Here is a 24,577-nt window from a genome sequence, read left to right on the forward strand (position 1 = left end):
CCTGGAGCCAGTGGGTTTGGCAACGAATATATAGTGAGGACCAGCCAACAAGAGTGTACAGGTCACAGTGGTGGGTAGTATATGGGGCTTTGGTGACAAAACGGACGGCACTGTGATAGACTACATCCAATTTGCTGAGTAGAGTGTTGGAGGCTATTTTGTAAATGACATCGCCGAAGTCAAGGATCGGTAGGATAGTCAGTTTTACGAGGGCATGTTTGGCAGCATGAGTGAAGGAGGCTTTGTTGCGAAATAGGAAGCCGATTCTAGATTTAACTTTGGATTGGAGATGCTTAATGTGAGTCTGGAAGGAGAGTTTACAGTCTAACCAGACACCTAGGTATTTGTAGTTGTCCACATACTCTAGGTCAGACCCGTCGAGAGTAGTGATTCTAGTCGGGTGGGCGGGTGCCAGCAGCGTTCGATTGAAGAGCATGCATTTAGTTTTCCTAGTGTTTAAGCGCAGTTGGAGGCTACTGAAGGAGTGTTGTATGTACATGCTCCACAGTCTCGATTTCCTGACAAGAATCAAATTTTCCTGATGGATGCTTTCCTATCACGCTTAGTGTCTTATTCAACTGGCTGTGTCCCACCCTTAATCTTGTAAATATAGCTTCCTCTCTTCTGTCCCTTCCTGCCATCCTCCCCTCCCCGAGTTTCCTCTGTACTTGAAATAAATGCCTTCCCTTAATATTTATATTCCACTGCTCCTGCCATCTCTGCACCATCACTGTTTATATCAGTCTTTTTGCCTCTGCCTTGCTCATTGACACTTCAACATCCACATCCCCACTACTAAGTGCTTGTTTAGCCTGTTCATCTACTGCCTCGTTCCCCTCCACCCCCACATGGGCTGGAACCCAAGTAAATCTTATCTGAATACCCATCTGTTTAATCCTGCCATGGGTTTGTAGCACCTCATAAAGCAGGTCTTGTCTGCTACGTGAGCTAAAGGACTGGAGACTCATTAACACTGCGCATGAGTCAGAGCAAATAACTACTCTGTCTGGCTTAGCTTCCTCCACCCACTGCAAGGCCAACAGTATGGCCATCAGCTCTGCCATATATACAGCCAGATGATCTGTAATACGTTTCCTGACTTCCACCCCACATAACTGCACTACAAATGCTGACCCAGTACGTCCTGTCCTTGGATCTTTTGAACCATCTGTGTAAATGGCCACAAAATCCTGATACACAGTTTCCAGACGTCTCTTAAAGAAATCAGCTGGATCAACACCCTCCCTATCTTTCTGTAGTCTCTCCAACACTTCTAGATCAACTACTGGAGGCGGGAGTAGCCATGGTGGATTTACAGGAATAACTACCGTTAGACTAAACTCCCTTCCATACAGCCCCATCTCCTTCGCCTGGGTATTACCCATCCACCCAAAGCTTGTGTTCTGTCTTCGCTCATGTTCCCAGCATGCCTGTAAAATCCCTTTCGCAGGATGAGACACCCCATGTCCCTGTAGGTTGACCCAATAATTCATTGCCAGCTGCTGTCTCCTAATCTGCAATGGCATATCCCCCATCTCCACCTGTAATGCAGCCACTGGGGACGTTCGAAACGCCCCACTACATATTCTGAGTCCTTGCCCCTGTATGACATCTAGCCTTTCCAGTGAGGTCCAGGCTGCCGAACCATATGCTATACTGCCATAGTCTATTACAGATCGGATCAATGCAACATACATGGTCTTCAATGAGGAACGCCCAGCCCCCCACTCCTTCCTCGTCAGACAGCGCATCACATTTAGCACCTTCTTACATTTTCCCACCACTCTCTCAATGTGTTCTGCCCAGGTCAGTCTAGTATCAAAGTATACCCCAAGGAACCTGAAGGCCCCCACCCTCTCCAGGTTTCTCCCATATAACCTCAAGCATACCTCATCTCCCACCTTCCTCCTAGTAAAGAACACTGTTTGAGTTTTCTCTACAGAGAACCTGAAGCCCCACATTAGTGCCCACCGCTCTACCTCATCAATTGCTTCCTGCACCTTCCTGACTATGTATGGCACATTTCTTCCCCTCTTCCATAAGGCACCATCATCTGCAAATAACGACCTCCCTATATCCGGCTGTACCTGAGAGTAAACATCATTGATCATGATTGAGAACAACAGAGAACTAATCACGCTCCCCTGCAGTGTACCATTATCTACCAAGTAGCTGCCTGATAAAGACTTCCCCACCCTCACCTGGATAGTCCTTCCAAACAGGAAATCCTTTATCCAGTTGTATATTCTTCCTCCTACCCCCATAATATCTAGCTTGATTAACAACCCCTCCTTCCACATCATATCATATGCCTTCTCCACATAAAAAAAGACAGCTACAACAGTCTCCTTGTTCACCTGAGCCTTCCTAACCTCTGCTTCTAAGCAGAGCATTGGATCCATTTTTATTTTTTATTTAACCTTTATTTAACCAGGTAAGCCAGTTGAGAACAAGTTCTCATTTACAACTGCGACCTGGCCAAGATAAAGCAACGCAGTGCGATAAAAACAACAACACAGAGTTACATATGGGGTAAAACAAAACATAAAGTCAAAAATACAACAGAAAATATATATACAGTGTGTGCAAATGTAGCAAGTTATGGAGGTAAGGCAATAAATAGGCCATAGTGCAAAATAATTACAATTAGTATTAACACTGGAATGATAGATGTGCAAGAGATGATGTGCAAATAGAGATACTGGGGTGCAAATGAGCAAAATAAATAACAATATGGGGATGAGGTAGTTGAGTGGGCTAATTTCAGAAGGGCTGTGTACAGGTGCAGTGATCGGTAAGGTGCTCTGACAACTGATGCTTAAAGTTAGTGAGGGAGATAAGAGTCTCCAGCTTCAGAGATTTTTGCAGTTCGTTCCAGTCATTAGCAGCAGAGAACTGGAAGGAATGGCGGCCAAAGGAGGTGTTGACTTTGGGGATGACCAGTGAGATATACCTGCTGGAGCGCATACTACGGGTGGGTGTTGCTATGGTGACCAATGAGCTAAAATAACTACATCCAATTTGCTGAGTAGAGTGTTGGAGGCTATTTTGTAAATGACATCGCCGAAGTCAAGGATCGGTAGGATAGTCAGTTTTACGAGGGCATGTTTGGCAGCATGAGTGAAGGAGGCTTTGTTGCGAAATAGGAAGCCAATTCTAGATTTAACTTTGGATTGGAGATGCTTAATGTGAGTCTGGAAGGAGAGTTTACAGTCTAACCAGACACCTAGGTATTTGTAGTTGTCCACACTCTAGGTCAGACCCGTCGAGAGTAGTGATTCTAGTCGGGTGGGCGGGTGCCAGTAGCGTTCGATCATCACTAAGATGGGCCAACATAACATAGCACACCTCATCTTTCCCAGGTGAAGTTAACCCTCCCTTACCTATTGCTCTTTTCACCTCTGCCCTGGTAAATGGTGCACTCAACGCATCATTTACATCCTCCCTCCTTTCCAGCACTCCAGGATGCTCCTCTCTCATGTTCTCTCTCCCCCTCTGCCCCTCCTCTGACAGATTTGCGGAGCTATGCACTTGGACAAATGCTTTGGCCATCATCTCCGCTTTCTCCTCATCTGTTACTGCCACATCCTCCCCACTCGTCAATACTGGATAATCCCACTCCCTTCTGATCCCACTCATCCTCTTAATCATTCCCCACACTTCTCCCACAGGTGTCGCCCTTCCAATGGTGTCACACAACCGATGCCAACATGACCTCTTTGCCTGACAGATAGTTCTCCTCACCATGGCCTGGGCCTGCTTATATTGAATCAGATGTTGGAAATGATGCGTCCTTTTCAGTACTCTAAATGCCCTGTTCCTAATCCTCACCATTGCCCCACATTCCTCCATCCACCATGGAACTGCTTTCCTCCTCCTCCTCCCTGAACTCTTAGGTATAGCCTCAGTAGCTGCCCCCACTAACGCTGTTCTCACCCAGTTATTCATACTATCTACAGTGGGGAAAAAAAGTATTTAGTCAGCCACCAATTGTCCAAGTTCTCCCACTTAAAAAGATGAGAGAGGCCTGTAATTTTCATCATAGGTACACGTCAACTATGACAGACAAAATGAGAAAAAAAATTCCAGAAAATCACATTGTAGGATTTTTAATGAATTTATTTGCAAATTATGGTGGAAAATAAGTATTTGGTCAATAACAAAAGTTTCTCAATACTTTGTTATATACCCTTTGTTGGCAATGACACAGGTCAAACGTTTTCTGTAAGTCTTCACAAGGTTTTCACACACTGTTGCTGGTATTTTGGCCCATTCCTCCATGCAGATCTCCTCTAGAGCAGTGATGTTTTGGGGCTGTCGCTGGGCAACACAGACTTTCAACTCCCTCCAAAGATTTTCTATGGGGTTGAGATCTGGAGACTGGCTAGGCCACTCCAGGACCTTGAAATGCTTCTTACGAAGCCACTCCTTCGTTGCCCGGGCGGTGTGTTTGGGATCATTGTCATGCTGAAAGACCCAGCCACGATTCATCTTCAATGCCCTTGCTGATGGAAGGAGGTTTACACTCAAAATCTCACGATACATGGCCCCATTCATTCTTTCCTTTACACGGATCAGTCGTCCTGGTCCCTTTGCAGAAAAACAGCCCCAAAGCATGATGTTTCCACCCCCATGCTTCACAGTAGGTATGGTGTTCTTTGGATGCAACTCAGCATTCTTTGTCCTCCAAACACGACGAGTTGAGTTTTTACCAAAAAGTTCTATTTTGGTTTCATCTGACCATATGACATTCTCCCAATCCTCTTCTGGATCATCCAAATGCACTCTAGCAAACTTCAGACGGGCCTGGACATGTACTGGCTTAAACAGGGGGACACGTCTGGCACTGCAGGATTTGAGTCCCTGGCGGCGTAGTGTGTTACTGATGGTAGGCTTTGTTACTTTGGTCCCAGCTCTCTGCAGGTCATTCACTAGGTCCCCCCGTGTGGTTCTGGGATTTTTGCTCACCGTTCTTGTGATCATTTTGACCCCACGGGGTGAGATCTTGCGTGGAGCCCCAGATCGAGGGAGATTATCAGTGGTCTTGTATGTCTTCCGTTTCCTAATAATTGCTCCCACAGTTGATTTCTTCAAACCAAGCTGCTTACCTATTGCAGATTCAGTCTTCCCAGCCTGGTGCAGGTCTACAATTTTGTTTCTGGTGTCCTTTGACAGCTCTTTGGTCTTGGCCATAGTGGAGTTTGGAGTGTGACTGTTTGAGGTTGTGGACAGGTGTCTTTTATACTGATAACAAGTTCAAACAGGTGCCATTAATACAGGTAACGAGTGGAGGACAGAGGAGCCTCTTAAAGAAGAAGTTACAGGTCTGTGAGAGCCAGAAATCTTGCTTGTTTGTAGGTGACCAAATACTTATTTTCCACCATAATTTGCAAATAAATTCATTAAAAATCCTACAATGTGATTTTCTGGAATTTTTTTCTCAATTTGTCTGTCATAGTTGACGTGTACCTATGATGAATATTACAGGCCTCTCTCATCTTTTTAAGTGGGAGAACTTGCACAATTGGTGGCTGACTAAATACTTTTTTTCCCCACTGTACATCCCCTCTCATATCCACCCAAGCCACCACCTGCTCACTCAGCTCCTGAAATTGATCCCACTTTGCCCTTCCAAACACCCACCTGCCTACTCACTCCACTAACACCTCCTCCTCCCTTCGGCCTACTGTGCATAGAATGGGGTAATGATCACTCCCTACTGTCGACTCCTCCCATACCTCCCACTCACATATTCCTGCCATCGCACTAGATACCAGAGTGAGGTCCAAGGCAGACTCTTTCCCTGTGGCTACTCACTTGTCCATTTCCATCCATGTCAACCCTGTCATACTCAAATGTCTCCCAGCAGCTTTCACTATTAGTTTAATCCTCTCCGTTTTAGACTCTACTTTATCGGTGCTATTGATAGCTCCTGCTATGAACGTCACCAGCTTTCTCTTTTCTATGTATACCATATCGCTGCCCACCTGCCCACCTGCCCCATCACCCAGTCTAGATGCTCCTACCCTTCTCTCCCTTGAACCTGTATCTCCCTGGACCTGGACCACCCTCACTGCCTCAGCATATGACACCGTTCTCTCCTGGACCACCCTCACTGCCTCAGCATATGATACCCTTCTCTCCACTCTCACTTGTTGCACCTCCACTGTCTTCTTCATAGCCTCACACCCACTATATGCCACACTATGAGCACCCCCACAGTTGCAGCACTTTGGTTGTACACCTTCTCCACACTTCCCATACTCATGCTCCCCTCCACACCTGGCACACCTCTTTTTCTCTTTACAGACTGTTGCCACATGCCCAAACCTCTGGCATTTATAACATCTTAAAGGTTTCGGTACATAAGCCCTCACATAGTAACTCATATACCCTTTTGTTACCTTATTTGGCAGTACCCGGTCCTTAAAAGTTAACAGAATAGACGTGCTATCTACCCTATCTCCACCCCTTATTGCTTGCAATCTTTGTGCATTCACTAGAACGCCTCCTCTCAAATTTTCCCTTATCTCTTTAGTGCTAACGCTCACAGGCACTCCTGTTATCACCCCTTTACTCCACTGCTTCCCTGCTTGGTCAGACCAGCTGCTCGACACCACCTTACACTTCCCTATTTGCTTCACTCCGATAGCTTTTTCCCCCTGCGCCATGTCCTTACAGAACACCAACAAGCTCCCATCTCTTAACAATTTAGCATTAACAACTTCCCCAATCAACTATTTTATCACAGCCGTCAACCTTATCGGACTCATCGCCCCAACTCCCCCTTCCTCCCTAAACTTCATAATCACTTTATGCTCCTCCTCACCTCCATGTTCCTCTCGTGTCTTATCTTGCCCTTCCTCTGCACTTTCTGCCTCCGAACTTCCACTATCGTTGGGATCTAGGTTGCTCTCCTCAAACTTCCTTTTCTGCCTCCTCTCTACCTCCATAGAACTCTCGCTCCCCTTCATACCCCTACTCCCTTTCTCGCCAGCTTTCTTTTTCTCTTTCTTACTCCCTCCTTTATTTGTACCGCTATGTTCCATACTTGCTTCCCTTTCCTCTCCATCACTACCTCCTACCATCTCTAACCCATTCACAGCACGGCCGTCGGCTCCCAGTTATGGCGATTACACCAGTTTATGGCGCATGCTCAGGACAATAATCTGTCCTAATGCCATGCGGGAAATGAAGTTCTTCAATCTATACAGCTGGTAGGTTTTAGTTTTTCACACACACACACTTTTTTTAAACACACAAAACCCTCGGCAGACAAAAATATGGTACCTCTTATTCAGCCCACTTTGATGAAGGTGAACTACATTTGCTGTGTAAATTACAAGGATGGGTAGAAAGGGCATGGTTCAACATTACACAGGGTTTTACATGGGGACATCCACAAGATGGCACAGTTCTATAATGGTATACTGCACCAGTGATCAATTTGCTAGCCTGCCAATTTGCTAGGTTCCAGTCCAGCTTGGTAGAGTCCAGAGATGGGTCAATGTTCTTGAAGGAAGCCACAGTCACCTCTGTGAATCACAAACACAATGCCCCTGATGATCCTTTCAAAACTGTTTACAAAAATGAAACAAGGTCATTACTAATGCAAATGTCTGTGAACAAGGGGTATACCACGTCTTTGCCACAGGTAACAGTCAGTAATGACAGCCTAAATCTGTTTCTTGTAAAGGTTGTGTTTCAGTGTGGCAGTATATGACTGTATTGCACTAACAGCATGGATTGGTGCTATTGTACACATACTTCTATCAAAAAGGGAGCGAGGAATTATGTGGACTGAGGTGTGAAACTATGGACTGAGACCCAAACACTATAGGTTATTACCTCTGTATAGTCTTTGGTAAGGGAGGCTCCCACCATTGTCATCTAGCTCGGCCTGAGCTGTAGTCACTAGCTAATTGATGTCTTGCTCTATTTTCAGAGGGGCCATTTGCAAGGCAACTCTGCAAAACAGCCAATTTATTCAGCCCACTCACCGTCATAATCGTAATGTTGGTGACTTTAACCTGTACAGTAATTTTATTATCTGCATTAACATTACCTGAAATCCTGAACACTGAGCATCCCACTCTGTACTGTCACTTTGGATCAACATCTTCAGAAGGTTAGGCAGTAAATGTCTGACCATTGTATACTCTCATCCACCTGTTAATAACACATTTAAAATCATCAAATCATTCACAATCCTTTCTCAACTTCATAAGAAGAAGAGCTCTCTGAAGATATATACATTTAGAAGAAATATCACAGTCTAAGAGTGTGTGAAATATTAACTGATTATTTGAGAGAAAAAAGGTAACAGTTTACCATGTCGTCCTCAATTACCTTCTCCTTCCAAACATCCTTGATGTTTCTCATATCAGCCTTCTTTAGCCTATGGTTCTTCAACTGTTCCTCATAGCGCAGGTATATGGGCACAGCATCAGAAGTACCCTGAGTGGACACAGGGTGAAGACATTTTGACCATGCCATTCTTTTCGGAAAAGTGTTGTTGATGTTCAGGCAGTTTGAAAGATCAGCAGGGAGGGAGGTTTACCAGTCCAGTGAAACACTCTGAGATCTTTCCTACATGTTCTGCTAGCAGGATATCCAGACGTCGCTTGCTGGATTGGTCCTGGGAGAGCTCTGCCCAACGCTCACTACCTCCCAGCACGTCTGTAATCACACAGTTGTGTAAATGTTCTGATCTAAAACGGTTTGTAGTGATTCAGTCACAAAGCAAAACGAAATGCTTTAGGTATTACTACCAATAATACCATAGTACAAATGGGAAGGGGAAAAATAGAAAACCTATAGCACTTTTTCTGCAGGGTCTCCATAGGGGATCGGTGCAAAAACTAATTCAGGTCTGAAGTGAGTCTGCTGTGGTTGAATCCAACATTTTACTGTAATGTACTGTATCTTGAGCAAGTTCTCTTTGTGGGTATGGTCCAGCGTCTCCCAGTCACGGAGGGGCACTACGTCTCCATACTCAGCATGCAATCGATTTAGCTCCACCTCGGCTTTAGTCAGGTCCTCTCGACACACCTTCAGAGCCATTTTCTCTTTAACTGGGTCCTAGATTTCCACTTCTGATGGAAAGGATTGGGTGTTCAGAGGTGACATAACCCTACACACTTCTCTTCCATCAAGACAGTTGATAAATAATTATTTTATTGTTACATATTTTTTCACCACCTTCCAGCTCTTCCTCTGGTTCCTCGTCTGGTCCATAGCTCATGCTGCTGATGTTGACAATGAGCAGCGTGCAAGCATCACATTCCTCTTTATACATCAGATACTGAGCTGCCAGGTCTTAAAGCAGACAAAACACCTGGGAAGAACAAGACAAAGAGCGATGAAGGAGGGTTCAGCCCATGCATGGATGACATGAGACAGTGCTGCTCTGAGGTATTTTCAGAGCAGCAATGGTGTGATTGAGACTGACCCTAGTTGGAAAGCACTGTAGCTGTTTCTGCAGGGAACTTTGTTTATCCCTCATGTTTTTAATAACCATTTGAAGCTGTTGGCTCTCTTGCTTCAGGCCCCTGAGCCCTATACTACCAATCAGGTTTGAAGAGTTAGCGAGGTAACTTTGGTCAACTCTGGGTTCAATTCGGGATCACCAGTACCACGAAAGTGGTTCACATTTTACCCGGGTAAATTTCTATGGCAACGAATCCTTCAGAACTAACCTGCTCCTGGCTGACTCCATTTATCCTGAATGAAGTGTCTGAGACACGAGTTGAGGACCAATTAAATTAAAGATTGTCATCATCCCCTTAATTTAAGGAATACGACTGATTAAATACTTTAAATCAAAAGTTTTATTTTGTATGTAGAAAAATAGTAATGTTAAAATATCTATCACATTACACATTTACTAATAACAGCATTTGCTTTCCAAACTGTACATTTTTTGCGTGATTATATTTTGAAATTTAAGAAAGGCAAACTGACAGCCGCAACCAACCATAGACATATAATCCATAGATGGCAGTTCCCATTAAAGTCAAGACTGGCAGCCATTGCTAGTGTACCCATGAGTTTAACAGTCAAATTGCCAGGGTTAGAGGTTCCAAACCCATTCTATGGATGACATGTCTTTGACCACAACCCAACAAGCTGTTCAGAAGGAGCAATAGGAGTGGGAAAAAGGTGCTTGTGCATTGATAAGCACACCAAAGACGGCATTAACGAGAACTAGCCTAATAAAATAAAGACAGCACTTCTAAAAGCCTGTTTCACACCATAGCCTGCTGAATCTGAAAGATAACTTTTCTTTCATTTTGATTTCGGCACAAATGAAAATGTGGCACTGACTCGCCCATGGATTGATGTTTCAGCATAAAGGCAGCAGGCAAACGAGCAATATCCACCATCGTAGTACGGATGAAGCCTGATCTGGAATGTGAAGCTAACTGAAGCTGGCTAGATTTATAAAAGCCTGAGTAGATCTAGCTTGCTTTGTAGTATACCACTCAGATCTCTGCCCTTTCTTCCTCTCGCAGGCCCAGGATCCAAGATCAGGAAAGCCAAGAAAATCATCAAGGACCTCAGCCACCTGAGCCACGGCCTGTTAACCCCGCTACCATCTAGAAGGTGGACACAGTACAGGTGCATCAAAGCTGGGACCGAGAGACTGAAAAACAGGTTCTATCTCCAGGCCATCAGACTGTTAAATAGTCACCACTAGCCGGCCTCCGCCCAGTACCCTCTCCTGAACTTTAGTCACTGTTACTAGCCGGCTACCACCAGGTACTCAACCCTGCACCTTAGAGACTGCTGCCCTATGTACATAGTCATTGAATGCTGGCCAATTTAATCATGTTTACATACTGTTTTACCAACTTCATACACTACATGACCAAAAGTAAGTGGACACCTGCTCGTCGAACATCTCATTCCAAAATCATGGGCATTAATATGGAGTTGGTCCCCCATTTGCCGCTATAACAGTCTCCACTCTTCTGGGAAGGCTTTCCACTAGATGTTGGAACATTGCTGCGGGGACTTGCTTCCATTTAGAGAGGTCGGGCACTGATGTTGGGTGATTAGGCCTGGCTCGCAGTCGGAGTACCAATTCATCCCAAAGGTGTTCGATGGGTTGAGGTCAGTGCTCTGTGCAGGCCAGTCAAGTTCTTCCACACCGATCTCGACAAACAACTTCTGTATGGGCCTCGCTTTGTGCACGGGGGCATTGTCATAATGAAACAGGAAAGGGCCTTCCCCAAACTGTTGCCACAAAGTTGGAAGCACAGAATCATCTAGAATGTCATTGTATGCTGTAGCGTTAAGACTTCCCTTCACTGGAACTAAGGGGCCTAGCCCGAACCATGAAAAACAGCCCCAGACCATTTTTCCTCCTCCACCAAACTTTACAGTTGGCACTATGCATTGGGGCAGGTAACATTCTCCTGGCATCCGCCAAACCCAGATTTGTCCGTCAGACTGCCAGATGGTGAAGTGTGATTCATCACTCCAAAGAAAGCGTTTCTACTACACCAGAGTCCAATGGCGGCTAGCTTTACACCACTCCAGCCGACGCTAGGCTTTGTGCACAGTGATCTTAGGCTTCTGTGTGGCTGATCAGCCATGGAAACCCATTTCATTAAGCTCCCGATTAACAGTTATTGTGCTGACGTTGCTTCCAAAGGCAGTTTGGAACTCGGTAGTGAGTGTTGCAACCGAGGACAGACGATTATAATGCGCTACACAAATCCAGAAAAACGCATGTCAAAAATTTTATAAATTGATTTGCATTTTAATGAGGAAAATAAGTATTTGACCCCCTCTCAATCAGAAAGATTTCTGGCTCCCAGGTGTCTTTTATACAGGTAACGAGCTGAGATTAGGAGCACACTCTTAAAGGGAGTGCTCCTAATCTCAGCTTGTTACCTGTATAAAAGACACCTGTACACAGAAGCAATCAATCAATCAGATTCCAAACTCTCCACCATGGACAAGACCAAAGAGCTCTCCAATGATGTCAGGGACAAGATTGTAGACCTACACAAGGCTGGAATGGGCTACAAGACCATCGCCAAGCAGATTGGTGAGAAGGTGACAACAGTTGGTGCGATTATACGCAAATGGAAGAAACACAAAATAACTGTAAATCTCCCTCGGCCTGGGGCTCCATGCAAGTTCTCACCTTGTGGAGTTGCAATGATCATGAGAACGGTGAGGAATCAGCCCAGAACTACACGGGAGGATCTTGTCAATGATCTCAAGGCAGCTAGGACCATAGTCACCAAGAAAACAATTGGTAACACACTACGCCGTGAAGGACTGAAATCCTGCAGCGCCCGCAAGGTCCCCCTGCTCAAGAAAGCACATATACATGCCCGTCTGAAGTTTGCCAATGAACATCTGAATGATTCAGAGGAGAACTGGGTGAAAGTGTTGTGGTCAGATGAGACCGAAATGGAGCTCTTTGGCATCAACTCAACTCGCCGTGTTTGGAGGAGGAGGAATGCTGCCTATGACCCCAAGAACACCATCCCCACCGTCAAACATGGAGGTATAAACATTATGCTTTGGGGGTGTTTTTCTGCTAAGGGGACAGGACAACTTCACCGCATCAAAGGGACGATGGACGGGGCCATGTACCGTCAAATCTTGGGTGAGAACCTCCTTCCCTCAGCCAGGGCATTGAAAATGGGTCGTGGATGGGTATTCCAGCATGACAATGACCCAAAACACACGGCCAAGGCAACAAATGAGTGGCTCAAGAAGAAGCACATTAAGATCCTGGAGTGGCCTAGCCAGTCTCCAGACCTTAATCCCATAGAAAATCTGTGGAGGGAGCTCGAGTTGCCAAACGTCAGCCTCAAAACCTTAATGACTTGGAGAAGATCTGCAAAGAGGAGTGGGACAAAATCCCTCATGAGATGTGTGCAAACCTGGTGCCCAACTACAAGAAACGTCTGACCTCTGTGATTGCCAACAAGGGTTTTGCCACCAAGTACTAAGTCATGTTTTGCAGAGGGGTGAAATAATTATTTCCCTCATTAAAATGCAAATCAATTCATAACATTTTTGACATGCGTTTTTCTGGATTTTTTGTTGTTGTTATTCTGTCTCTCACTGTTCAAATAAACCTACCATTAAAATTATAGACTGATCATGTCTTTGTAAGTAGGCAAACGTACAAAATCAGCAGGGGATCAAATACTTTTTTCCCTCACTGTATGTACAGCGCATTCGGAAAGTATTCAGACCCCTTGACTTTTTCCACATTTTGTTACGTCACAGCCTTATTCTAAAATTGATTAAATTGTTTGCTTTTTTCTCATCAATCTACACACAATACCCCATAATAACAAAGCAAAAACAGGTTTTTAGAAATGTTTGCAAATGTATAAAAAATATAAAACTGAAATATTACATTTACATAAGTATTCAGACCCTTTACTTAGTACTTTGTTGAAGCACCTTTGGAAGTGATTACAGCCTTGAGTCTTCTTGGGTATGACACTACAAGCTTGGCACACCTGTATTTGGGGAGTTTCTCCCATTATTTTCTGTAGATCCTCTCAAGCTCTGTCAGGTTGGATGGGGAGCGTCGCTGCACAGCTATTTTCACATCTCTCCAGAGATATTCGATCGGGTTCTGGCTGGGCCACTCAAGGACATTCAGAGACTTGTCCCAAAGCCACCCCTGCGTTGTCTTGGCTGTGTACTTAGATGAACCTTCGCCCCAGTCTGAGGTCCTGAGTGCTCTGAAGCAGGGTTTCAAGGATGTCTCTGTACTTTACTCCGTTCATCTTTCCCTCGATCCTGACTAGTCTCCTGGTCCCTGCCGCTGAAAAACATACCCACAGCATGATGATGCCACCACCATGCTTCACCGTAGGGATGGTGCCAGGTTTCCTCCAGACGTGACGCTTGGCATTCAGGCCAAAGAGTTCAATCTTGGTTTCATCAGACCAGAGAATCTTGTTTCTCATGGTGTGAGAGTCCTTTAGGTGCCTTTTGGCAACTCCAAGCGAGCTGTCATGTGCCTTTTATTGAGGAGTGGCTTCCGTCTGGCCACTCTACCATAAAGGCCTGATTGGTGGAGTGCTGCAGAGATGGTTGTCCTTCTGGAAGGTTCTCCCATCTCCACAGAGGAACTCTGGAGCTCTGTCAGAGTGACCATCAGGTTATTGGTCACCTCCCTGACCAAGGCCCTTCTCCCCCGATTGCTCAGTTTGGCCGGGTGGCCAGCTCTAGAAAGAGTCTTGGTGGTTCCAAACTTCTTCCATTTAAGAATGATGGAAGCCACTGTGTTCTTGGGGACCTTCAATGCTGCAGAGATTTTTTGGTACCCTTCCCTTGATTTGTGCCCCGACACAATCCTCTCTCGGAGCTCTACTGACGATTCCTTCGACCTCATGGCTTGGTTTTAGCTCTGACATGCACTGTCAACTGTGGGACCTCATATAGACAGGTGTGTGCCTTTCCAAATCATGTTGAATCAATTTAATTTCCACAGGTGGACTTCAATAAGTTGTAGAAACATCTCAAGGAGGATCAATGGAAACAGGATGTACCTGAGCTCAATTTCGAGACTCATAGCAAAGGGTCTGAATACTTACGTAAATAAGGTATTTCTGTTTTTATTTTTAATAAATGTGCTACAAAATCTAAAAACCTGTTTTCGCTTTGTCATTATGGGGAATTGTGTGTAGACTGATGAGGAAAAAAATGTATTAATTTTAGAATAAGCCTGTGACAAATTTGATCCCCTTCTCACACTGCTCTGAGACCAGAACCAGATGAGCACGAAGGGGCTCCAGCTCCCAGATCTGGTCCAGTAGGTATGCTGCAGAAATAGACATTGCAGTCAAATCAAATCCAACATCCTATAAGCATGAAATATGTAAGCCCCTCTCATACTTCCATTCATCCTTGTTGTGCTGTTCAAGCTCACATTCACCATAACAATATAGGCCTATATGCCACAATCACAAACTTGCCAAGCTGCAATGCTACACACCTAATGTGTAGTCCTCAATTAAACAGTCAAAGACCTCCCTGTATGCCTGCGTATGACAGGTAAACAGAAGGCAGATTTTGTGACTTGACAACCAAGTGAAAATGAATCTATACACTATACTCCTTATTTGTAGTTAGGTAAATACACTGTAACAAAGCCATGAAAATTATATGGATAACATGTATAAATGATATGGCAGATGGATGGGACATGTAGTTAGGACTTTTGGTCAAAGTGGGTCAAGAGCCTGCAGCTCCCTCTTCAGGTAGCTTTGAAGCTGCTCCAGGTTCCGTGGCTTCCCCACTGGGCCACAAAACTCATCACTTCATTTATAGCACGTGATCTATCTCAGTAAATCCTTCCACAACTTTAACCCTATGTCATATGATACAGTGCATATAATTTGTAAAATACCCATGGTTCCTGATCTCTCCACCTGAAGTACTATGTCTTCTCCGCTGCTGAACAGCCTCCCGTGTAGCTCAGTTGGTAGAGCATGGCGCTTGCAACGAAAGGGTTGTGTGTTCGAATCCCACGGGGGGCCAGTATGAAAAATGTATTCACTCACTAACTGTAAGTCGCTCTGGACAAGAGCGTCTGCTAAATGACTAAAATGTAACTGAACAACTTGAGAGGTGACATGGGCAGGCCTGGTTGACAGGTAGCCTGAGGCACAACCAACCTTACAAGGAATGAGGTAAAATGTACAAAATAATTAGCAAGCGAGAGGAAAAAATAGAGTAGTAGGTATTCATATCACAAATAATAAAATAACGTTAGCTATCTTACTCTGTTTGATGTTCTACACATGAGCCAGGACCTCCACTTGCTGCCAAGTTCTTTTTTCAGCGTCATGTTGTTAACACTCAGACAGTCTGAAAGTGAGATGGAAACTACTACAATTAGCTAGCTAGCTATAAATATGTATTATTATGATTAGCTAGCATCATAGCTGGATAAATTGCTAAACTATCTGAGTGCGCTAGCAAGTGAGCTTGCTAAATTTGAGGCTACTTGCCGTTCAAACGACGATAAATGTGGTAATCTCATATCTTTTTGTGTCCACATCTGATATGTTTAACGTTAGATGAAACAAACAAGCGAGCTAGTTAGCGAATACATTCCTGTAATAACATGTCACCCCTCTTCACTTCAATTCGGTTAGTTAGCTAGTTGCTTCAGGCACCCGGATGCATTGTTACGTTAACAACAATGTTGCCATGGAAATGAAGGACCCAGGAAGGAGCCCAAATAGTAGCCTATCCCGCTCCAGATACTATTGTATCGCTGGAGAACCTTGCCAAAGTCAAGGCGTAAAAAATATTTGGCTTACGATTTAGTAATGTAGTGAAAATGTTTTCTGCTCCCTTGATGAGTTTGCATCTAGCTCAAATACATCTATCAAGCATACCATTTTCAGAATTAACCCAGGCAAAGGCAATGTTCTCGAGTTGAAATGGATGCAGCTGGCTGTTTGTCTGGCTCAATTAGGAATTACAATACTAGTTGTAGTGGTCCGTTAGTTTCTTCTTCAAACGATAGAGCAGCGGAATAATTCAGTTTGAGTCGTCAGGCAAACTGGCTGACTTGGCACCCATCATCCACTAACATTGTATTAAAAACATCTGTATTAGTTTGAGACCCATGTGAGACACAAAAACTTAATGAATGCATGCCAGAATGTAAATATAACGAGGAATTGCGTTGCACAAATGTCTGCTTCTCTGCTATAAGACTGGGGAGCTCAACATGTCCTGGGGTGTAATCATTAGTCCAAACAATTGCAACTGAGTTTCTATTGGACAGGTAGGTCCCACCCCGTTCCGTTTGCTTCCGTTTAAGAAACGCTTTGCAACATAATTGGCGTAATAAATACGCCCCTGGTCCTGACCGTCAACAAAATACGACCGCATACAACCACTCGAAAACTACATTTCCTAGCTTCCTTTTCACAGGCTCAAGTGGGAGAAAAAAAATGACCAAAGAAGGGGTCGGAGCGGGGCTTCTGTAGTCGATTCTGAAAATCTTGCTAGCGAATAGCCCTGTATTCAACTACAGTACCCACGCGTCACTGTCAGTCCTACTCTAGAGCGTTGGTTATCCGGGGATATCACACCACTGTCTATCTCACTCTCTCCCTGTGTCAACGCATTGACATAGCTAGTAGAAGACAATAAAAAAAATTAAAAATTTCAAGCCGAAGATGGCAGAGCTTGGAGCGGGGAGCCTGCTGTTGGGGGATCCTGCTTTTAATTACCAAGAGCACGAACTAAATGAGCGATTGAAGCGGCTCTACCCGGCCGTGAATGAGGATGAGACCCCCTTACCCCGATCCTGGAGCCCCAAGGATAAATACAGCTACATCGGGCTCTCACAGAACAATCTGCGGGTGCATTACAAAGGTAACGTTATAGAGAAGTGACAACTAGTATAACATTTAGTACCTAGATGTCTCGAATCTATTATTTACGATAGACTCTCCGGAGGTTCAGCGTCGTGTCTCTATATGCGATTATGTGTATGCAATCTCCCTGATCTAGTTTGAGCTGCCTCTCGGTCCCTCGTTGCTTTGTTTCACAAGAGTAGAGCGGAATGCCCATTGCCCAAATGGTTGACAGTGAACTATCTAACCATGACAAGCATATCCGTTTCTTTGACTAACGTTAAACTCCACGGTCTCTTTGTTTACGGTTATATTTTTATTTACCACGGGTTGGCTAGCTAGCTACCTACCTCACATATTTGATCGAAATATTAACCTAACTATAAATTGTGACATAGCTAACTACTATGCCACAATTTATAGCTAGGTACCTAGCAATGACAAGCGATGCACAGCTAGCTCGCTAGCGTAACTAACTGGCTAGTTAGCTAGCTAATGACAGCTAGCTAGCTAACGACGTTATCCAAGCCAATGCTAATTGCACGCCATCGCTGTTAGCCATTGCAGTAACTAGCTAAATAATAGCACGCAAACATAGGCTAGCTAGTACTATCGAAATGCACCATTGTTTATTCATATATCTAAAATGAGTATCTAACAATATAAAATGTAGCTATTAACGTTAAAGTTAGCTAGCTAAAACTGAACTCTGACGTTAGTTAACTTAGCCATGTTGCTAGCTATCGCCTCTTCCTCTCTGGTTCTAGCTAGCTAAAAACAAATCTCCTTGCTTCATACAGTCGACATGACCCATGACTAGACGTTAGAATTTGCTTGTGTTTTGTGATCAAATAAGCACCGATTTAGAACAGGGAAATATTGCATTGTGTTCTGTTGGCTTGCCAGTTAATGAAATCGTTTTCGGTGGCTGGATTATAATTCTAAATCATTATACTACATTCTGGATCCAGCTACTGAGTATAGCTAAGGATTCCATAGAGATCTTCATGCACTCAAAAGAACAACAGCCTCTACCATTTCCAACCCAGCCAGCAGCTACACTTCCAGTTGCGACAAGGGAGGAGGACTAAACACATTTGTTGTGCATAAAGACCTGCACATAGATCAGATGGTATTTCTGCAGGTAGTTTAGCGATTTCCCCCCCCCCCCACAAACAACATATTGGGGTGCAGACAGTAGCCCGGATGTATAAATACAATTGGTTCAGATGGTTATTTAAGTATTCTGCACAAAATTAAAACTAGGACTTGACAGCTATCCATCTAGAAATCATCAAGCTATAATGCGTGTTGTGTAATCATAGAAAGAGTAACATGCTACATGTTTATTCAACTGTCAAATCTAATCCCATGACAGTGCTATGATTGAGTCATTATAGGACCACAGTCTGCTTAACACACAAATCACACCTCATTAATAGACAGAACAATTGTGAGGTCAGTGTAAGGCCCTAGTATTAACATACACTTTAATCTACAGAAATAATAGGCTAGTTTTGCAATTCTCTTAACATTAGGTGGCTGCGGTGGTGGTGCTGGATTCAGGCCTAGGTACACTGCTTTGGTCAATAGTTGTTTGGAGTTGAAGGTTGACAAGGATTTCATGATAATTTGTGACTGATAATTACATAATCCCATTAGTTGATGGTGGCTCAAAAGCTGTGTGTTTGTTATTTAGGCTGTGTTATATGGTTGGTCGTGTAGAGGGATTGTGGGACTACAGTACAGTCGGATGGGGGACATTCAGAGGTTGCTTCCGTAGGCATTTGGCCTAGTCTTTTTTTTTTTGTGATCAAATGTTTTTTATTTAGTAGTAATAATTGTCAGCAAACATCAATACAGCATTAGGTCTAGTCTATCATCTAAAGTTATAGGCTTGTTACTCCCCCTAAAATCACAGAAGCCACTGTGTCAAGCCACTGTGTGTTGTGTCAAGGACTTTTGAATACTGGATAGGCTATTTGATATTTCTTAGGTGTGTATTTTTCCTCTGAGTTGTCAGTTCCTGTTACTTTTTTTCACCCTGGTGATTTTTATGCTATTTTCACCAGTGTGCCAGTTTCCCTTTTGGTTGATTATACATGGTGGAGCTGGAGGTGTGAGATATCTCAGGATTGCCTATATCTCAAGCCTAGGGATATTAAAGAGTTGTATGTCTACAAGTCCTGCACAGTATAACGTCCACTAATTCATGTAAGGCCCTGAGCTATAATGAGGAGACATTGTCTTATGTCAGGTGGCGTCACTCCTACGCGACCCTCGTCCCTCAACCTCAGTAAAGGCAGAATCTGACATAAGACAATGCTGTGGAGACTGATAAGGCTTGTATGGTCCTTTTAGGCTGCGTTTAGACAGGCAGCCCAATTCTGATCTTTGTTCCACTAATTGGTCTTTTGACCAATCACATCAGATCTTTTCACATCAGAGCTTTTTTAGAGCTGATCTGATTGGTCAAAAGACAAATTAGCGGAAAAATGATCCGAATTGGGCTGCCTGCCTAAATGCAGCCATAAGCCATGTGGCCCATAAGGCCCTATGATTAGGCCTGAGCAATAATAACATCCATCTTCAGCCTAGACTATTGACATTTTAAATTATTGTTTTTCAAACCTGCATGTATTTTTAAGGCCTTGTGTTCCTCATGGACATTTTAGTTGGATAGGCCCTATATCCCTGACCTTAATTGTTAATGAAAGGAGGGCCATCTTTAGCCTACTATGTTTCAAATCAAATCACATTTTATTTGCCACATGCGCCGAATACAACAGGTGTAGACATTACAGTGAAATGCTTACGAGCCCTTAACCAACAAAGCAGTTTTTTAAAGAAAAACTAAAATAAAGAAAGTGTTAAGTACAGAGTCAATGTGCGGGGGCACCAGCTAGTCAATGTAATTGAGGTAATATGTACATGTGGGTAGAGTTAAAGTGACTATGCATAAATAAGTGCAAATAGTCCAGGTAGCCATGATTAGCTGTTCAGGAGTCTTATGGCTTGGGGGGTAGAAGCTGTTGAGAAGCCTTCTGGACCTAGACTTGGCGCTCCGGTACCGCTTGCCGTGCAGTAGCAGAGAGAACAGTCTATGACTAGGGTGGCTGGAGTCTTTGACAATTTTTAGGGCCTTCCTCTGACACCGCCTGGTATAGAGGTCCTGGATGGCAGGAAGCTTGATGTACTGGGCCGTTCGCACTACCCTCTGTAGTGCCTTGCGGTCGGAGGCCGAGCAGTTGCCATACCAGGTGGTGATGCAACCAGTCAGGATGCTCTCGATGGTGCAGCTGTATAACTTTTTGAGGATCTGAGGACCCATGCCAAATGTTTTCAGTCTCCTGAGGGGGAATAGGCTTTGTCGTGCCCTCTTCACGACTGTCTTGGTGTGTTTGGACCATGATTGTTGGTGATGGACACCAAGGAACTTGAAACTCTCAACCTGTTTCACTACAGCCCCATCAATGAGAATGGGGGTGTGCTCAGTCCTCTTTTTTTCCCTGTAGTCCACAATCATCTCCTTTGTCTTGATCACGTTGAGAGAGAGGTTGTTGTCCTGGCACCACACGGCCAGGTCTCTGACCTCCTCCCTATAGGCTGTCTCATCGTTGTCGGTGATCAAGCCTACCACTGTTGTGTCGTCGGCAAACTTAATGATGGTGTTGGAGTCGTGCCTGACCATGCAGTCATGGGTGAACAGGGAGTACAGGAGGGGACTGAGCACGCACCCCTGAGGGGCCCCTGTGTTAAGGATTAGCGTGGCAGATGTGTTGTTACCTACCCTTACCACCTGGGAGCGGCCCGTCAGGAAGTCCAGGATCCAGTTGCAGAGGGAGGTGTTTAGTCCCAGGGTCCTTTGCTTAGTGATGAGCTTTGAGGGCACCGTGGTGTTGAACGCTGAGCTGTAGTCAATGAATAGTATGGAGTGCAATAGAGATTGCATCATCTGTGGATCTGTTGGGGCGGTATGCAAATTAGAGTGGGTCTAGGGTTTCTGGGATAATGGTGTTGATGTGAGCCATGACCAGCCTTTCAAAGCACTTCATGGCTACAGACGTGAGTGCTACAGGTCGGTAGTCATTTAGGCAGGTTATCTTAGTGTCCTTGGGCACAGGGACTATGGTGGTCTGCTTGAAACATGTTACCAGTTGGTCAGCGCATGCTCAGAGTACACGTCCTGGTAATCTGTCTGGCCCTGCGGCCTTGTGAATGTTGACCTGCTTAAAAGTCTTACTCACATCGGTTACAGCGAGCGTGATCACATAGTCATCCGGAACAGCTGATGCTCTCATGCATGCTTCAGTGTTGCTTGCCTCGAAGCGAGCATATAAGTGATTTAGCTCATCTGGTAGGCTCGTGTCACTGGGCAGCTCGCGGCTGTGCTTCCCTTTGTAGTCTGTAATAGTTTTCAAGCCCTGTCACATCCGACGAGCGTCAGAGCCGGTGTAGTACGATTCAATCTTAGTCCTGTATTGACTCTTTGCCTGTTTGATGGTTCATCGGAGGGCATAGCGGGATTTCTTATAAGTGTCCGGGTTAGAGTCCCACTCCTTGAAAGCGGCAGCTCTACCCTTTAGCTCAGTGCGGATGTTGCCTGTAATCCATGGCTTCTGGTTGGGGTATGTACGGTCACTGTGGGGAGGACGTCATCGATGCACTTATTGATGAAGCCAGTGACTTATGTGGTGTACTCCTCAATGCTATCAGAAGAATCCCGGAACATATTCCAGTCTGTGCTAGCAGAACAGTCCTGTAGCTTAGCATCTGCGTCATCTGACCACTTTTTTATTAACCGAGTCACTGGTGCTTCCTGCTTTAGTTTTTGCTTATAAGCAGGAATCAGGAGGATAGAGTTATGGTCAGATTTGCCAAATGGAGGGCAAGGGAGAGCTTTGTATGCGTCTCTGTGTGTGGAGTAAAGGTGGTCTAGAGTTTTTTTTTTATTCCTCTGGTTGCACATTTAACATGCTGGTAGAAATTAGGTAGAACGGATTTAAGTTTCCATGCATTAAAGTCCCCGGCCACTAGGAGCGCTGCCTCTGGATGAGCGTTTTCCTGTTTACTTATGGCCTTATACAGCTCATTGAGTGCAATCTTAGTGCCAGCATCGGTTTGTGGTGGTAGATAGACAGCTACGAAAAATATAGATGAAAACTCTCTTGGTAAATAGTGTGGTCTACAGCTTATCATGAGATACTCTACCTCCGGCGAGCAAAACCTCGAGACTTCCTTAGTATTCGATTTTATGCACCAGCTGTTGTTTACAAATATACACAGACCGCCACCCCTTGTCTTACCGGAGTCAGCTGTTCTATCCTGCCGATGTAGCGTATAGCCCGCCAGCTGTATGTTATCCATGTCGTCGTTCAGCCACGACTCGGTGAAACATAAGATATTAAAGTTTTTACTGTCCTGTTGGTAGGATAAGCTTAGTCTTAGGTTGTCCAATTTGTTTTCAAATGTTTGAACATTGGCTAATAGGATTGATGGAAGAGGCAGTTTACTCGCTCGCCGTCGGATCCTTACAAGGCACCCCGACCAACGTCCACGATATCTCCGTCTCTTTCTCATGCGAATGACAGGGATTTGGGCCCTGTCAGGTGTCTGTAGGATATCCTTCGCGTCCGACTTGTTGAAGAAAAGATCTTCGTCCAATACGAGGTGAGGAATCGCTGTCCTGACATCCAGAAGCTCTTTTTGGTCATAAGAGACGGTGGCAGAAACATTATGTACAGAATAAATTACAAATAACGTGAAAAAACACACATAATAGAACAATTGGTTAGAGGGCTGTAAAACGGAAGCCATTTTTCCGGCGCCATTTCTATTGATGATGAGCTTAAGTCCTCTGCTCATCATTGGTCGTTCTTTTTGAGAAAAGGCCATCAGCTTACCTACTGAATTAAAGAGCACATAGCCTAAGCTACAGTATTGTCTGATTCATCAGTATGTTTTATTAAGTGGTGGTATAGGAATGGGATTAATGTACCGTAGTCACCCATTGTAAATTATTGGTCTTTGTACTTGCATTTTTTGTGTGATTTAGCCTGTATAGATTTCTGCAGGTTTTCTATTTTATGCCTAAAGGTTGTATAGGGATATTGTGTAATTATATAGCCTGTAGGACACATGGCTGACTTTAACCGTGCCCTGCGATTCCTTTAAGCTGATTGTAATGTTTGCCCATAGAGAGAGGGGTTTCTGTCGTCCGATGAACCAATCATGCATGTTCAGTCAGAGGTGACATCACCAGATTGTGTGTTGGTTTCCCCCCAGTCTCTCTGTGTGAAGCTGTGATGCAGTGTTTACTAACATTTCTCCCTCACGCTTTTCCTCTCATTTTCTTTTGTTGTTTTTTCTGTTTCCTTTGGCATGTTTTTTTGTCTATTTTTTTCTCGTCTTCTGTCGTTGGTAGTACTGCGCTACATTCTTGTGTTGACCACTGCCTTGACCATGAGGGAGATCCTTTGACTCTGGACTGGGGACTTAGAAAGAGAGAATCCACGAGCAGTGTCTAAAAAATCTAACCAGTGAAAACACGGTAGAGTTAAACTTCCCCACAATATGGTCAACAATTTGCTCCATAACCAGACGTATTGTTTACATAGCAGAAGATTCAGCTCGTTCATAGCCATATTTGAGTATGCCTACATTATGCTCTAAAAACAAATGTTAACCAACTACTTAGGCCTATGTGGATGTTACACAACATTTGGCCTCTCTAAAATTGCAACTGAAGCTACCTCTCCTGGTTTGTTAGATAGCCAGCAAGACAACACCCTTCTCTCTTGCCTAAATGTTTGATTGTTATGTGTACCTTTTCTGTTAAAAAAGTACCAAGTGTGTAAGAGAGAGTGAGATTGACGGAGACAGCGAGAGAGTCTCACTCCCAAGACTGTGTGGCTCTGCTGAGTCCTGTATGTTGAGGTGGTGGTGTTAGTTGGAGATATTTATAGACACAAGTGGGTTCCTGTGTTGTATTTATTATGGGTGTTTGTCTGGTCATAGAGGGGGCCTGCTGAGCTTTGGTAACAGAAAGGAGAGGGCTAAAAATAGAAGTGATTAATGTTGCTGATGAAATCAAAGGTGATAATAAATACACTGCTTCTCTATTAGTCGTAATGACTGTGGCAAAGCATGACTGGTTGATTAGTGGATTTGTACAGTATGATCATGAAGATGGCTGTGCTTTACTGACA

General features: G+C 44.3%; 1 protein-coding gene across 4 annotated transcripts in view; it reads left to right on the forward strand.

Annotated features, from left to right (window-relative positions):
- The first annotated feature begins 16,999 nt into the window (after positions 1 to 16,999).
- The window catches only part of LOC311134486 (ran-binding protein 10-like), a 29,974-nt gene continuing 22,396 nt past the window's right edge, over positions 17,000 to 24,577 (forward strand). For 3 of the 4 annotated variants that reach the window (XM_084168174.1, XM_084168175.1, XM_084168177.1), the window contains exon 1: positions 17,108 to 17,388. In XM_084168174.1, the coding sequence (XP_084024300.1) occupies positions 17,190 to 17,388 (199 nt within the window). In that variant the 5' untranslated portion in view covers positions 17,108 to 17,189. Of the gene's footprint in view, positions 17,389 to 24,577 lie in introns of all 4 variants that reach the window. The other variant, XM_084168176.1, reaches the window with a different exon arrangement.

Source organism: Coregonus lavaretus (assembly GCF_964263955.1).
Source record: "Coregonus lavaretus genome assembly, chromosome: 9".
Taxonomy (NCBI): Eukaryota; Metazoa; Chordata; class Actinopteri; order Salmoniformes; family Salmonidae; genus Coregonus; species Coregonus lavaretus.